This window comes from Mobula birostris, chromosome 6 (assembly GCF_030028105.1).
Source record: "Mobula birostris isolate sMobBir1 chromosome 6, sMobBir1.hap1, whole genome shotgun sequence".
Lineage (NCBI taxonomy): Eukaryota > Metazoa > Chordata > Chondrichthyes > Myliobatiformes > Myliobatidae > Mobula > Mobula birostris.
Genome location: NC_092375.1, coordinates 25,414,238 through 25,431,702, shown reverse-complemented (window position 1 = coordinate 25,431,702; position 17,465 = coordinate 25,414,238). Strand labels below are relative to the sequence as shown.

Sequence of the window (17,465 nt, the reverse complement as noted above, 5' to 3'; positions counted from 1 at the left end):
AGGGGAACTTCCAAAGCATTATGCCACACCTGGCCATCACAGAGAAACAATATATTTCTGCGAGTAACATTAGGCTGCCGTTTTCCCTCCTGCTTCAGCTCTACATTGAGATACATGGTGCATGGTCCAATGTGCTGTGGCCCTAAACTCCACTGCCCCGGCTTGTTCAAATCTATCACTGGCGACATGAGGAACATTCACACGTTTCCTGTACAGATAGCAATTTGGCAAGTCAATTACACCACATTAGTGAAAGGCTAGCAGTTTGTTAACTTCCCTTGGACGTTGGCAAGCAAAAGGAAAAAACACTAAGGTTTCTCCATATGGTTGGTTTCCAGGGCATCGCAGACTGCAGGCACATAGCTGCCTTCTGTTTATTGACTTAGAGACTTTCAGTGCAGAACAGGCTGTTCCAGCCCACCAAGTCACGCCGCCCAGCAACCCGCTGGTTTTAACCCTAACATATCATAGGGCAATTTATGATGACCAATTAACCTACTAACCGTACATCTTTGGACTGTGTGAAGGAGACCAGGAAACACACACACACACACACACACACACACACACACACACACACACGCACACACACACACACAGGAAGGAGCGTAGAAACTTGCTTATAGAGGACACCGGAATTGAACTCTGAACATAGATGCCCCGAGTTGTATAGCATCTACCTAACCACTGCGCTACTGTGGAGCCACTTCCTGGCTATTCCTCCAGACTTCTTCCTCTGCTTAACTTCAGAGTCGGATTTCTGGGGGTGTATGAACTAAGTGTATTGCTAGGCTCCAAAATGGTGTCAAACCCGGGATCATTTGTCTCAAAATTCGGTGCTGATGCCACTACACCACTGGCCAGTTGGGAAGCATCCACAGAGGGGAATAAACAGTTGCCATTTCCACCAAGACCCTTCCGCATGATCGGAGTCCTGATGAAGGGTCTCGGCCCAATACATTGACTGCTTATTCCTTTCCATAGATGCTGCCTGACCTGCTGTGTTTCTCCAGCATTTTGTGTGTGTAACTTCTTGACCACAATGCTGATGAGTTACCTTCATGAGGATGAATAGATCTTCACTCTCCAATCTTCAAAGGAAAGCTGACCCTGCAATACAGAATGGATCACGTCTGTGTTAGATATTAGGCAGCACACATCAAGCTGTAAAAGTGTCGTGTGTTAAAGATGGACAATATGTGAGAAAGCAAGGGATATAACACTGAACGTGGTAGGTAAAATGTGCTGCGGCGGGCACAAGAAAATGGAGCAAAGTGTGCTGCAGGAATAAGATCAGATTGCTGAGAATTATGGGGGGAGAGGCATGCCAACACTGGGGCAAATGGGTCAAATATCGGGCACATACCTAGTCTGCCATTCCTGTGCATATGTATTGTTTAACTTAGAAACTCAAAATATTCTGCAGGAGCTGGAAATCCAGAACAACATACAGAAAATGGAGAACATACAGGCAGCAAGTATGGAGAGGAGTAAGTTCTGGGCCGAAACCCCTCATCAGTACCGCAAAGGAAGAGTGATAAAGCCAGAATAATCTCAATTTGTTTGTAATCTTTTTCACACCTGTTTAAAAGAAGGTGATTCTCTTCCTGCCAAGAACCCCTGAAAAATTATGTGGAGCCACTGCAATTTTTCCTCTGCATCAAATAACACTCTTCAAGTTTGCCCCAGTTCTGTGTTAGAATGCAGGCATCGCCATACAAACCCTGGAATCATTGAGCAATCAGCCGTGATGGAATAGCAGAGCAGACACAATAGGCTGAATGGCCTAATTTTGTTCTTTGTAATATGATTGTTTGGGCTGAAGGGCCTGTATTGTGCTGTAGGTTTTCTATGTTTCTATGTATGGTTATCCAACTGCAATATCAACCAAGAAGATGGGGAAGGCAATTAGTCAGGAGTGTAGTATTTTCCCTCGTTTTCTTTCTTCGGCCTTTTCCTGTTGGAATGGTAAAAGCATGACAGGATGGTAGCAAAGTAGTTAACACAATGCTTTACAGTACCAGTGACTCAGGTTCAATTCCCACCACTGTCCATAAGGAGTTTGTGCTTTCTCCCCAGGACCACGTGGGTTTCCTTTGGGTCCTCCAGTTTCCTCCAATAGTCCAAAGAAGTACGGATTGGTAGGTTAATTGGTCACTATAGACTGTCCTGCGATTGGTCTCGGGTTAAATTAAGGTTTGTTGTGTGGCACGGCTTGAAGGGCCAGAAGCTATTCCATGTTGTATCTCAATAAATAAATCAGCTAAGTTTTGATGATATTATTGTACCTTCCTCCTCTATTTCATCCAGATCACTTTTTGAGGGGCAAAGAGCCTGTGGTTGTTATGCATCAGTAACCTTTTCTCACTGCCAGGGTATCCGTTGGTGCTCTCCATTTTAGGAGACCAGTCTACTTGTTGCTTTGAAATAAAATTATTCTGTTCTTCCTGCTCAATAAGCATACTGGCTCGATACTTGTTTCTAATCTTTACTTTGATAATTGATTTCAATATTACAAACGTGACTGTAGAGTTGCCCACCAGCTATTAACAGTTTTGACAAAGCCTGAGTATGTAAAAGTGATATACAAGCAGTGGCCACTTTATTAGGTACACCTGTTCACCTGCTTGTTAATGGAAATATCTAATCATCCAATCACATGGCAGCAACTCAATGCTAAAAGGATGCAGACATGATCAAACGGTTCAGTTGTTGTTCAGAGCAAACATCAGAATGGGGGAAGAAATATGTTCTAAGTAACCTAAACTGTTGAATGATTGTTGGTGCTAGACAGGGTGGTTTGGGCATCTCAGAAACTGCTGTTTATGAGGGATATAGATAGGTAAATGCACGGAGACTTTTTCCCACTAGGATTGGGTAGGACTACAACTGGAGGTCATGGAGTAAGGGTGAAAGATGAGAAGTTTAAGGGGAAACTTCTTCACTCAGAGGGCTGTGAGAGTGTGGAATGAGTTGCCAGACCAAGTGATCCATACAAGCTCAATTTCAACATTTAAGAGAAGTTTGGATAGGTACATAGATGTTAGGTGTATGGAGGCCTATGGTCCTGGTGCAGGTCAATGGGAGTAGACAGCTTAAATGGTTTCAGCATAGACTAGATGGGACAAAGGGCCTATTTCCATGCTGTACTTCTCTACAACTTTATCTCCTGGGATTTTCATGCACAGCAATCTCTAGACTTTACAGAGAATAATGCAAGAAACAAAATATAAAATCCAAAGAGCAGCAACTCTGTGGGTAAATGTGACTCATTAATGAATGAAGTCAGAGAAGAATAGCCAGACAGTTTCAAGTTGACAAGGGGGTGGCAGTAATTCAAATATTCACGCATTACAATGGTGGTGTGTAGAAGAGCATCTCTGCATTAATGTGGATGGCAACAGAAGACCACGAACATCACCTCATTGGCCACTTTGTTAAGTACCTCCTGTACCTAATAAAGTGGCCACTGTGTGTACAAATGCACTTTTTTCATGACCCAGAGGCCAATTAGTTCCTCATTTCATCATTTGCAAAGACACTGACCCTTCAAAACATGCCAACGTTTGACTGTTTTATCCATGTATCATCAATGCAATGTTGTTACCCATATTTTAGAAAATGTTCAACGCAATCCCCTGCAGTAGCAGCAAAGTAGTGATAAAACAGAAAATTTTCAAGCGATTAGGAGATCGGGTAGCACCTGCAGAAAGAGAAACAGAATTAAAATTCAGGTCAATGACCTACATCATATCGATTCTGATGAAAGATTATTTGATTAAAAATGTTAGCATCCTCACTGTCTCCACAGATGTTGCCTGGCCTGTTCTTTCCAGCATTTTCTAGTTGACTTTAGATGTTATTGATCATGTAAACTTGTGAGTCTTTAGCACATTTTGGAATATTTCTATTTGGATCAACCCATTCATTCTAATTGGGCTAATATCCACGTTAAAGGATTGCAAAAATGAGCACCATTCTAACATACTCACCTTTCTACGATGTGCAATAATTCTCAAGATATATTCTTTTTGATATATTGTGAACAAAAATGAAGTTCTCCTTGCAATTCAAGTTTAAATAACATGATGGAAAAGGTGAACATCATTTCAGTGTCTAATTGAAATTACTAGGTTTTAAATGCCTCGGGCAAAAACGAATCAAACTCTCTGGTGAGTTTGGTAAGTGGAAAAACTTATTAAGCATGACTGCATGTCATTTTCCAATTTGTCAGTATTTAATAATCTCTAGGGTAGATTGAGTCCAAGTAAAAGCAAACACCTTGCCCGAGCACTGAGCATTTCGCAGCTGGTGCCTCACCACCACCAACCACTTCTGTTTTTGGGCAACCTTGACAATGAATAAGGGACAGTCTGGTTTATCCCCTCCCTTCTCCTGGGCTATGTACCTGATGCGAGACGGAAGAGCAGCAACCAACATCTTTGGTAGCGTCGAATTTCATTCCTGTTACACAATACTGTTTTACACGACCTGCATGTGTTAAATGTCTAGCTATCAACGTTAATAGCATGTGATTTTGTCCCAATAATATGGCATAAACAACATAAGACCACTTTGTTTAAATTTGCTAATTTGTGCCTGATGCAACAATTTGGTAATTAACGTTTATTCTGATTGAACGCGAGTTGAAGTGCGCTTGACATTTTTTTTCCGGGTATCATTTATTTCAACACAAATCTGCATTTCAACACAAAATTTTCATTGTTTTCTATGTGATTCTTGTGAAGCAAATGGTCACACTACATGCTCGGTGAACAAATGCGCGGGATTGGTCGCGAGATGTCATTTTCTGCCGAACAGTCACTTTTGTTCATTGTGTCTTTCGAGCAGTTCGGTTCTAGAATATTTTCCACGCGTGCCTGCGTGCACTCAAAAAAAAAAGTGAGATGGTTTATCATCTTCTACGAGCAGCTGTAATCTTTCATTGGCTGGGCTACAATCAAAGACGAGTTCCTTAAAAGGCCTTTCAATCGGCCTGTTAAGTGGAAAGAGGAGTTTATGAGATTAAGTTGCGGCTTTAACTGTGGCTGTGATGATGTATTAGCGGCGCTGGTCGTGGTTAATAGGCCCTTCCACTTCAGCGAGACTCTCCGTTCAATCAGATGAGACTGTGGTATTTCACACATGTTGGGTTAGGTGCTCCAACAAGCTAAATACAAATGTCAAGATGGCTTGTTTAATTAGACTAATATATTGCAGCAGGTACCATTGCAACGCACTCTGGTATTGGAACTGTCTGTGTTACAAACATGTCAGGACAGTTTACTAATGTCTTGTAGTCCTCGGAATAGAATACTGATTTAATATGCAGAATTAGCGAGGCTATGCCTTCACCACGCCGTGCAGTTCAAGAGCAAGATAAGATTTGTAACTCAAGCTCATATCGGAAGAGTCTGCGAAAGCAACTTCCTCGCATTTGGTATTAAATATTTGTTTTGGGGGTTGTAGGAGTAACCAGACTGACAGCTACAAGCTCTAGTTTTGGCAAGGCAATCGATTATTTATTTGTGTGAGGTTTGGGGATTATTTGAATACTCGAGATCTCAATGCCGCTATAGAGTAACTCTGTACAACAGAATTACTGGCAAGCAAAGTTAAAGAGGAAAGCCTGCATAGTTTTATGAACTTAAACGGCGCTGTTTGACAGAACAGCTTCCGTTACACCCGGCTTCGTGGATCAACCTAGAATCATCCTTTCCCCTTACCGTTACTAAGCAATATGTAGAGGTTAATTCAAATTACACTGGGACTGACAGGGTGGCTACGCACGTACGAAAACAAATACGACGTATTCATGTTAAAGGGGTGGATAAAAAGCTACTGTTTAAGCACACCCTCAGACAAACACCAGCGGTTTAGAGTGGGAGGTGACAAATGGAAAAAATTCAGGTGTGCAACCAGAAATCGGTAGAAAATGCAACAGCTAACGAAGTCCAAACCCGGAAACTGTGGTCATAACTATAGTTAGTAACCATGGAAATATACTTAGTAGTAATTCAGGACAAGTCGTCTTTCGAAGCCTGGAACGAAAAATGTTTCCTAAGGGATTTGATGCTCGTCACCTTTCGAGCATACGTATATTTCCATAATTTTATTTTCTATGGCTGCATGAAATCGGACGAATATTGCAGAAATCAGACTACATTTTTCAAGATTCAATATTGTTTAATATCATTTCTTGTGCACAAGTGTAAGGAGAACGAAATAATTGTTAATCTGGAAAACACAATGAGATAAAACACAAACACGAGGAAATCTGCAGATGCTGGAATTTCAAGCAACACATTAAAGTTAGATCACAATAATTTAAAAACATAACACATATAAATACACACGATAGCTTATATACATCGATTGATTGTATGTCAATAAAGTGACGCTGGGCTCAAGGGGTATCCGTACATAAGGAGACTCTGGCAGGAAATAGTAAAGAAGTGGTGGTAGGGTGTGTTGGTGGGGAGAGGTGTTGATCAGTCTTACTGATTGGGGAAAGTAACTGTTTTTGAGTCTGGTGGTCCTGGCGTGGATGCTACGTAGCCTCGTCCCGGACGGCAGTGGGACAAACAGTCCATGAGCAAGGTGGGTGGGATGCTATATGATATTGCTGGCCCTTTTCCGGCACTTTTCTGTATATATGCCCTTGATGCGGGTAGGCTGTACAAATAACTGATGCCTTATGTGCCTGTGTATATATATTTTAAGGAGATAAATCACTTCCATGTTACCACGCCCACGATAACAGACACGGCACACTGGAGTAACATAACCATCAGTAAGAAATAAGTGCTTTAAGATGGGCCACGAGTGAAGTGTGATACGCCACACCAGGAGAGAACATTTTACTACGGCCAACAGCATCCTGTGTGGCTGATCTCTCACCTCTGGTCTCCGCATACTACACCGGCAATGGAGCAGCACGAAAACAAAACAAATTCCCGCCCATTACCCCCTGAATGACTGAAAATCCTGTCTGCCTTGATTCCTCCCGATTGAAAACAAATGCCCCAGATACCGCTAAATTTAGCTCGCTACTCAAAATCAAATACGAGTTCCGTCTATTTAATGGGTTCGGTAACATTATGCGGAAACACTATAAGCACCATGGTCAGCGAAATGTTGGGTGCCGGAGATTAACGAGATGTGATGAAACGATTGCTATCTGTGCAACAACATCTTATTGTAATTTTTGTCTCCTGCTAGCTATGTTCAAAACTCTTCCTTAAGATGGTCCCCATAAAATCAATAAGGTGCTTGTAAACCCATTCACAACAGCGATCTCCCCAAACATTTACCATTGTTAAAATCGCACCCCGTGTTCTTTTAGACGTGGTTAAATTTATACTGTAGATGGTATTTGTGGAACCGTGGTTTCTGATGGAGAAGAATTTGATTTTTCAATCAACCTCTAACCGAAGCAGAATTAAGACAGATTCAACCTCGTCGATCTCCAAGTGTTATACAGAAAGCGAATTTTAAATAGAACACGGACTTTGTCTGATTCTAAAATCAAAAGCAAATCAACACCAAAACGTATGTTCACCATTATCCAGACGGAGAGGGCAAAATGCCATTGATTAGCATCTAGATTATTGGTTTACAAATATGACACACGCCACACAGTTAGATGCCGTGTTTGCAGGGTCTTTGCGAAGATGCAACGTACACAGTTAAAATAGTTTTAAAATGAGGAGACCGTTGTAAAAAAAATAGTAATAATCTCTTCAATCTCGCCGGGTAACGGTCAGATGAGTTGCAAATCAAGCGGAGTTTGAGAATAGGAACGGGATGTCAAGGTGTTTAATTCCAAATAATTACTTTTTGTTTATGCGAGATTTCTGATGGAATAAAGTAGGACTTTAAATTTGAAATAGGAATCCAGATTTGAGTGCAGGGTGAAAACAAATTGTTGGCATCAGTTATAGGTGTGGTAACTATGGTGGTTACCGACTGGAGCCCTTTTACAATTTATCGGACAAATGCTCCAACAAAACGACTCCTATCGTAAATTCCGCTATAAAATCTTCGGAAAGCTCTGCGATAGGGACTCAACTAATGACAGCCCTTGGGAATTACATTTTAACTCTATGTTTAACAGTCACCGTCTATCCTTACAAACTGAAGCATATTTAGGTCATTTCTTATTCAGTCAACTGCCCCGTCTGTTCAAGAGGAGGGCATTTACACTTCATGCATGTGCAACTGATCATTGATTCCAGGTAAATTATGAATGGTCACTATTGCAGAAGAGAATAGTTTTAAAATAACCAAACTCGTTGGTTTGTTTTGAAAGGCATTGAGGTATGTTGCATATGAAATAAAAATCTACTCTAATGCATTTTCAGATTTCCAGATATGTTTGTGGTTTGAACTTTTAATGTTGTTGGCTTTGTCTGTTTCGATTTTACCCACGATGTTATTCGGCTGCTCCGTGAAACCGTTAAACCACTGGAGACAATGGAATTATTGAAGGAGGCTGACAATCGATAAAGCGAAGTTGGATCGTAGGGTAATTTCCCCACTCTCCTTCCACACTGAAAACAGAGGGAGACCCGGGCAATTTCATTAAATATTTACCTAACCCTGTGGCGTGGAAACGTTTAATAATCCCTAGGAGAAACAGTCTCCTTATTAAGGTAACAAGGCCTCAGCGACCATATTTACATTTAAGAGAGGCATAGACTTCTACACCAGACAAGATAAATAAGTTTATTTTGTGTTATTTTACTTCGGTTTAGTCACCCCAATCACTACACACTCTAATAAAATCTTGAAGAGTACTTGATTTTTATAATACTGTGTTTTTAAGCAACATTAATCCGCATGAGTGCGTGGTTTATGCAAAGCGGAACAGAATCACCAAAACAAAAATATTATTTAATTGACATCAACACATTTCGAGATTACCGTTGTATAAGAAGTCGCATCTAGATCCTTAACCTCTACTCTTAATTTATAAGTTCATCCACGAGTCCAGTAACGAAAGTAACATTTCTGCACAGGTAAACATGACTGTTCCCTTCGATTCCACCCACATATTATCCCACACATCTTGTGAGATCAGGCAGCACGAATTGAAGGGACGGTTTCTGTCTCCGGACTTATGTGCAACTGATTCAGGTGTATCGCTAAAGTTATGTAGCATATTTTTGTCATCAATAAACCTATAAAGCAGGGATTCCTACCCGTTTTTTAATGCCATGGAGCCTTACCGAGGAGTCTGTGAATCCCAGGCTGGGAACCCCCGCTTTAAAGCTACGGGGAAACGTTGGATGAGAAACGACGAATTGGGTATCCAGTCAGCGATATCGACAGCCTATGGCTTTTTATGTGTATTAAAATGGATTTATTTCTGCTGATTCTAAAACCACAACTGAAAAATTATCCACTTTATTAAACATTATCTCCTCGATTCTGATAACGCTCCCATCCAAGCTTACGTTCTTCGCTGGTTTCGTTATTTTGGCTACGGTTTCAATTGACTTACACCCCTGGCTTCACGCGATGCCTTTGAAACCGGCTGTAACTGCAGTTGGTATTTTTTCTCTCTCTCTCTGATAACTGTAATAGTTATGATTACTTTGTAAGGATTACTAGTTTAAAATAAACTAACCAATATTGTGTCAATTTATTCTGAACTTAAACTAAACAGTTGAAGTTGATTATTGACATTCGGCTCCTCAAGTGCCTTTAAAACCGATTAAACTGCAGATAACTTAAACCTCGTCCATGTATAACTATGAGTTAAAAAAGAGCTAAACGTTAACATCATGTCATATGAATTAATTATTTTACTGTTACGTTTGCTTGGACGAAGCATTGAATCGATTGCAGCGAAAATATAAGATTCAAGTCGCCCATTAGAAAAAAAATATTAAGTTTAGATTAAAACACCTTTAGAAATATTGGTAATTCTGACAATCAGGTTATAAACATAGCTCCCTACAGATGCCCCAGATGAAAAGAATGTTTAAATCCACACAGAGGGCGATTTTAGTTAATACCGGGTGAAAGAGGGGAAGAATAAGACGGAGACTCAATTTAAAATCATTTCTATTTTAAAAGGTCAGCCTGGCATTGCAAAAAAAATCTATTACAATTTTGTCAGTAGACATTTATCCTGCCGCCTTGTGCATTTTGCCAAAATAATAATTCAATCTTATAAACATAATTTAATTCACGTGAATCTCTGAAGTTAAATAAATCAATATTTCTAATTGTCTTGTTATTTTTGGGCATACAGCCTTCAGGGTTATATTCTGGAAAATCGTTTTTTTCCCGACAAAAAAGGCTGCCGCTGCATTTTTCTTAATACTCATATCTTTATTGAGACTCTTCCTGTTTAGCTATAGAAACCAAGATGTACTGCCAAGACGTGTAGACATCGCGCAGGGGGTGGTTCGCTCACATGATATGTCTGACACGTGGAATAAAAAATATACAGTTAGTATAGTGTTTAATCTGTCAGGAGATAAACTTGCCTACGATGTGGATGGGGTTAATACGCACATTTTGTTCTTCTTTCAAAAAGAGGTAGTGCTTGCCCTGCAAAAAAAAGATAATTTAACAGCCAAAAACAGAACTCGGTTTCTGCTGCGGTGCCGGACCTGTGCGGAGCGAGAGCGCCGCTTGAAGGTCCGTTGCTGCCCTCTGGAGCTCATCATTAGGAACTGCTGCTCCCGAGACGCAGTGCTGTGTGTCGAATTAAACCATAGATGCGTGGGTTGTTTTTTTTCTCATTTGGTTTGTTTATTAAATTTTCTGCCATGACAGGAAACCAGCGAGGTTTCGGCCCATTGCCTCATGAGTCGTTCGCCGTTCGTCTCACGTTGTTTTAATCGCCCATTCTTGCTGCAGTGTCGCTGACAGTAGCCGGATTCCTGCGGTTTTCAAAGGGTCACCAACCACGGAGTATGTGGAATAGAAATCATACCTGTGTGATTATCTGCCGGCGGCCAGACCATTAATGTCATAATCAAAAATACACAGGCACCAGGAAGTGGCTGTTCCCTCAGTAAGAGATCGGAGTGGAAAGCAGACAGCTTCGTGTAGACTAGTGCCTTAGCCCTCGTGTTTGAACACATTTAAAACGTTATAATTAGAAATTTATAAACAAATAGAACAAGCCTTTAAGCTGCTTTAACTTTGATATACCGCAGGGTGTGCCTACTGATGTCATGTTTTCGCACTTTATGCGTTGTTTTCTTTCAGTCGACATAGATTTTATAAATGATAGTTTCCAAAGTTTTAAGACTCAAAAATATATATTTATCCGGATATAAACTTATGTAAACTAATGCCCAGACTTAGGAATCCACGAGGCATGTGCGCTGTCTGCTCAACCCCTACACTACATGTGTGTTTGTGTGCTAAAGTTGTGGAGATAACTTTGAAAACCTGAAATCCCAAAAATAACATAATATTTAGAAATTTAAAAAGCTAAAATTACTGATATAAACTCCAAATCGAATATATGTATAAATATTTAGTTGTCACTACATAAACAGCGCAGTCAAGAAGAAAAAGGTCGCCAATGGGGATTGGATAAACTAAATATTTTCTGTTTTGTTTGGTTATCTGCTTATATTGGATGTATTTGGGGAAATGCACGAAATAAAGGTAATTTCGAACAGGTTTATGGTTCCTTTGCTCAATGGACTTGGAACAGAGGATAATAAACACATTTTGGATTCTGAAAATAACTTTTATTCTAGAGCAAATAAGGTGTGAAAGATTAAAGGCGCTCGAGATTAGTTTACGTTGCAAGATTACTTGGGGATGAGGTTCAGGAAGAAGGAATCCCATTGATGGTAGCAGCGCTTGCTCGTGCACGCGCGCACGTCCTGGCGCGGTGTAGCGTTCCGGAACCGCGCACTCCCGGGCGCTTTCGAAAGCACAAAGACGCCTTCTGCGATTGGCTGGAAGCCGTCCAAAGAGTCCGCCCACTCCTTCCTTCCTGGCCGGGCCCGAATTCTAGAACGCGCTGCCAATTGGTTGGTTCATGGGATATGCAAATCTACCGGGTTCGTGCCGACAGCAAGAGATCGCCGGGGGTTTTGTGTAGAAATTCCGAGACATTCACCTTAAATCATAAAGGAGAGAGAGAGAGAGAGAGAGAGACAGACAGACAGACAGACAGACAGACAGACAGACAGAGAGAGACAGAGAGAGAGAGGGAGAGAGAAAGACTCATTCATAAAGCGCTGAAGTGCTCCTGCTCCTGCCAGCGTAGTGTTCAAATAATTTTATTTTACAACAAGGACAACACCTTAAGAGGAGGAGTGCCGATGCAGAAAAGAGAAGCAAGTTACTTATGACTGGAAAAGTCAATTTCTTCTTTAGGTTTCTCCAGCTGCTCTTCTGAAGTTTAAAAAAGAACTTTAAAGGCTTTGTGTTATTTGGCGCAGTCATCCACAGGGCGGGTGTCTCGTGTGAAGTTCACGTTGGACTGAAGTCTCTCTCTCTCTGTGCGCTCTGAATTTTGGTCAGGGGATTATATATGTGGTGTTTGCACGTCTCAAACCACAGAAGAGCCACAAGTCTAACCGAGCTGCAAAACCGCGCTACCCCCAAAATAAAGATCTAGAAAGCGAAAGCTGCGAGAATTAAACCGTGGCTGTGGTCGTAGAGAGAAGGGGGAAAAGTAACTTCGAATTATTTTAATTTGAGCAGAGTGAACTGTGGTCTTTTCAACTGCTGGATAAAATCGCCAAGCTTCTTTTATTTAAGAAAGTTGCCTCTTCGTTGTTTTTGAGTTTAATCGGTGATCTGCACGATCAAGCGACAGTTTCAGCGAATATCCTGTCGATATGCTGTGGCAGAGCTGCCAGCTACCAGAACCGCGGTGCAGAACTGAAAATTAAAAGGGGGTCAACAACAGAACGTCTACAGGTGGACACTTCGTGACTTTAACCCGTCACCGAGTCGAACCGATCGTAAACCCCACCTACGCCTGCTGATTGCGACTGAAACTCGCCAGAGACTCGAGCGAAGGCTTCATCTCTCCAGAGACTCCAGGGGTCTGCACTGGGTCGCAGGTGGATTGAGGGAAGGGGAGAGAGAGACGAGGGAGCGAGAGGCAGAGACCCTCGAACAGGCCAAGTTTCTGTAGCTGCCCGGTGTTGAGAATTTTTGTCTTTTGAGATTGCTAAGCTTTGTTGTAATGCGTATCCCTGTAGATACCAACACCAGCCGCCGGTTCACGCCGCCTTCGACAACGCTGAGCACGGCGAAGATGAGTGACTCCCTGCCGCTGGCGCCGCCGGACAGCGCTCTGGGCAAACTGCGGTCGGCGGATCGCAGCATGGTCGACGTGTTAGCTGATCATCCCGGAGAGCTGGTCCGGACCGACAGTCCAAATTTCCTCTGCTCCGTCCTGCCGACTCACTGGAGATGTAACAAGACCCTTCCTATCGCATTTAAGGTAAATCCCGTGTGCTCAGTTTCCTTTGGTGGGTTTTACTAGTCGGTGGAACCCACTGGCACCTACAGTGGCTGTAAGTGAACCTTTACTGGGTCTTGTACAGATTAAAGAGCAAAAAGTTAGCATTGCTGCTGTGTACTTTAATTATACTACCAAATGTAGATTAATAAATGCGGTAAAGTGATTCAAATAATCCCAAACCAATATACAGTAGTGACAGGTCAAGGTAATCTATTTGGGGGTTTAGCCCCTAGGATGAATGTACCCCCAGACTAGCCTTTGTACTGGTCTTCCATAATTTAAGGTTTTTTACACTCTGGATTATAATTACACCCGTTTTCCCACCCCCGCACACCCTCCCCTTTCCCACCCACACACGCGGGCCTTTCCCACACATTTGGCCGGGATTATTGCGCAAAGAACTGCACTTCGCAGAAAAAAAAGACCAAGGGTGTTTTTACAAGAATTGCATTAATATAAGTAAGAATAGGCCATGCGCCCCTCCCCGTGTATATTCCACCATTCTTGGCTGCTATTTCAACTCCGAGGGACTTTCCTGCACTAACACGTATCCTTTGATTCACATATTCGGGAGTCAGATCATGGGGGGCGCATTGCGTTTCGACAGGAGGGAGAAAGGGATTATTTGGATGGTTCAATTTGGCGATAAAGCAGTAGAGGGGTGGGGAGGCGGTGGACCGCCTGGGAGACCCTTTCTCGCCCTGACCTCTCTGTGCCTGACCTGTGCTCCTCTCCCGGATGCAGGTGGTCGCCCTGGGAGATGTTCCTGACGGGACTCTGGTCACGGTCCTGGCCGGCAACGACGAGAACTACTCGGCCGAGCTGCGCAACGCCACGGCCGTCATGAAGAACCAAGTCGCCCGCTTTAACGACCTGCGATTCGTCGGCCGGAGTGGACGAGGTAGTCAGAGCAAACAAAATAAAACAAAACTCATCGCATCGGGAGTTTGTCAGACTTTCGTTGTTGCTCCCCTGATTATATAGTTATAATCCTCAATGCATATACTGTACTCGCTCAGAAAGTATCAAGTGGCAGTCATCTGGGCCTGATAAAGAGACTCAAAATGTAGATTACATCGGGTTTTGTTGATTCTACGTTGTCAGATGGAACTGCCTGCATAATATCTGAGGCTGTTGACAATCCGCTGAGGGACTTGGTGTTACTTTGGTCAGGGGTTGTTATTATTTGGGATGGTGGTTTAGGAATGGGAAGGAGCAGGGTGGGGCGTGGGCGGGGGCGGCGATCTTCGCGGAAACCAAACGGGTACTCAAACGACTTAGTCACAATTTCAAGTGATCCGTTTCGATTCTGCGGCTCCATCGTTCTCTCCCCTCATACCCCACTAGGGACTTAAGAGTGGTCCAACCAGCGCCGAAAACCCTCGCTTATTCCAAATATTTTCACCACCTCCTTGGGTTACATTAGGTTGGCTAAATCAACCCGCAATGTTAGCAGCCGAATTTACAATACATTTAAGGCAATTAAAATGCCAACTAATCTGTACTACATTTTACTGCTATATTTGCATAAGAACACAAATTAAATTTTAAAAAAAACCTTGTTAAAAATTAGGTATTTTGTGGACAGAAGGAAACTGGGATTAAATAATCTTTTTTTAAAAAAACATATTGCAAAGGATACTCAATGAATTCAATAAAACATTTGCCTCCCCTTATGCTATAAATGGCGATGTAGTCTTCTAACGTCACAGAAAATTTCCAGTGATTGGATTCTATTAATGGAAAAGAGTTAACACTTACAAAGAACGGGAAATGTGATGAAGGCATGCTGTGACAATCGATTAAAATATTTAGATATGCATTAACAGTAGAAGTGTTGATTTCGGCCTGATTTTTTTATTAATACGAGTAACGTATTCCAATTATTGCTTAAACCTTCCTTGTCTCTGTAACCTGCTCATTGATTGCTGTGCCCGTGTTTCAGGGAAGAGTTTTACGTTGACCATCACGGTGTTTACAAACCCTCCTCAAGTCGCCACTTACCACAGGGCCATCAAGATTACCGTGGACGGACCCAGAGAGCCCAGGAGTGAGTACCCGAGTTGTCCTTGCTTTAACCGAGCGGGCCGGGTTTAAGTGTTGACTCCTTTACAATATTTCCATAATGATGCGGTAGGATGGGGACATTTCCAGAATTGTTTTCTGTGTTTTGAGTCTCCTTGAGTCGTTCAAATGCAACCTAATGTCACATTTTGCAAACGCACTAGGAGTTATCCGCTGTTGGGTCGAAGATGTCAAATACCAACAGACAGGTGACTTCTGTTTATTTTAAAGGCAAGCTACATGTTTTATAAAACAGTAAAGCTTCTCGATTCACGACGATAGTTTCGCTGTACATAGGCGGGTGCATATAGTTATGGGTGCTAATCAAATATCCGGAGCCTTCAAGTGAATACAAACCGTAATGGGACGTCTAGCGAGTATTTTAGATAATTCTGTCATCGGATAAATGAACTATTCATATACCGAAAGATTCTCAACCTGTTATTAGTATGATTTTCATGATTCTGTGAGACTGACTGGTGGCCAGTTTGGTGAAGTTTTATTCATAAATTATTATATAGAAACATTAATGGCATTAAGGTGTAAAACATATCCGTACAAGACTTTTAAAATTAAATGTAATTTGAACGTGTATTATATCTTCACACATCATTGGGCGTTTAAGAAAATATTACATTCGGTACACGTATAATGCAAACACTATACCCAAATAGTTCAACTAAAGATTCTTTCTATTTAAGTATTCAAATATTGTGGAATTCTACTCCTTACAGTAATCAAAGACAGTTCACGGAGATCCTTAATTCGCCTTATATCGGATGATGTTATGCTTTTTTATAAACTGCGGGCTAGGGAATTTTCCGACTACCTTGCGTCCATTAGTAGAAGCAGATCCAGTAGTAAATTATTAAGGAAAGCTCACCTGCTAACAACAAACAGCCTACTGTATAGATCACTGCAGTCACGTTTGACTCAGTTTTGAAGTAATTGTTGCGAAATCTATTGCTGGAAGTTAGTCTCACATAATTAATACTTGGTCAGTTTTTAAACATTACCAGGCCATAGCAACGGAATCTCATTATATGTAATTAATAACAATTGCAGCTATCAATATTTTTACAGAAATGCCCACTATTAACGCCTGGCAACCTGAATAATTATCTAACTGGTAAGATAAGCAGTACATTGTGAATGATTTGTACACATATTCTTCTCAAACATTAGCTCTTGTTATTGAAGAAACTTGATATATTCCGCTGCAAAGATTAATCTAAGCCAAATCAGAGTGTCAATAAAATGACTGTTTTTTAATCTGATAAGTTTATTTGATACTTCAACAGGAATGTGGAGTAAGTATATTTTCTCGGGGTAAATATGAAAAAGTAAAGCTTCCATGATTGTACATATTTAAAAATTACATAAGCAAGGTTAGTTGTAGAAGCTTAAATAAACGAAACACACCATTGCTTTAATATTCCAATTCTTAAAGGCACTTAGAACTTTTGTAACGTAAGATATGGAATTACTACCTTAAATGTGGTGTTATTTTTAGGCATTTTATAAAGATGTGACAAACAGAAGAGAATGGCAATAATGACCTGTAAGGAGGGCACAGTTACAAAGGAATACTACAGTCATTTTTGAGATGATTTGATGCAATGATTCTAACTAAAATGCAGAATGTATTATTTATTAATAATTTCACTTTGTTTCTTTATATTTCCTGCTTTGCAGCCAAATACGTGGTGTTTCTTCAGTAACAAACACCAAAGTGTGCGAAGAATATGTGTACAAATATTTCAAAATGTATTTGTGTAATTATTTAGACATTTATTTAGCTTGTCGGGTGACAATATTTGATAGCCATAACTGTTATTAATTAATATGCTTCAGCAAATTCAGCTTTCATAGTTTCAACCATCACAAATACTTTCCTTCTGGAAATATATTACTTTGAGTTTAATTTCAGTCTTTGGCA

The 17,465-nt window shown here is 41.2% G+C and overlaps 1 protein-coding gene and 1 long non-coding RNA gene across 6 annotated transcripts in view; one reads left to right on the top strand and one right to left on the bottom strand.

Annotated features, from left to right (window-relative positions):
- Positions 1-14,225, bottom strand: part of LOC140198873 (uncharacterized) — a 51,201-nt gene extending 36,976 nt beyond the window's left edge. Inside the window, exons 1-2 of the long non-coding RNA XR_011886278.1 lie at positions 14,184-14,225; positions 3,547-3,703 (exon numbers count right to left, since the gene is read on the bottom strand). This is a non-coding gene — a long non-coding RNA (uncharacterized lncRNA). The remainder of the gene's footprint in view (positions 1-3,546; positions 3,704-14,183) is intronic.
- runx1 (RUNX family transcription factor 1) overlaps positions 1-17,465 on the top strand; it is a 234,243-nt gene that overhangs the window by 167,078 nt on the left and 49,700 nt on the right. For 4 of the 5 annotated variants that reach the window (XM_072260045.1, XM_072260047.1, XM_072260044.1 and 1 more), the window contains exons 3-5: positions 13,197-13,441; positions 14,207-14,363; positions 15,408-15,512. In XM_072260045.1, the coding sequence (XP_072116146.1) occupies positions 13,197-13,441; positions 14,207-14,363; positions 15,408-15,512 (507 nt within the window). Of the gene's footprint in view, positions 1-12,021; positions 13,442-14,206; positions 14,364-15,407; positions 15,513-17,465 lie in introns of those variants that run through there. The other variant, XM_072260048.1, reaches the window with a different exon arrangement.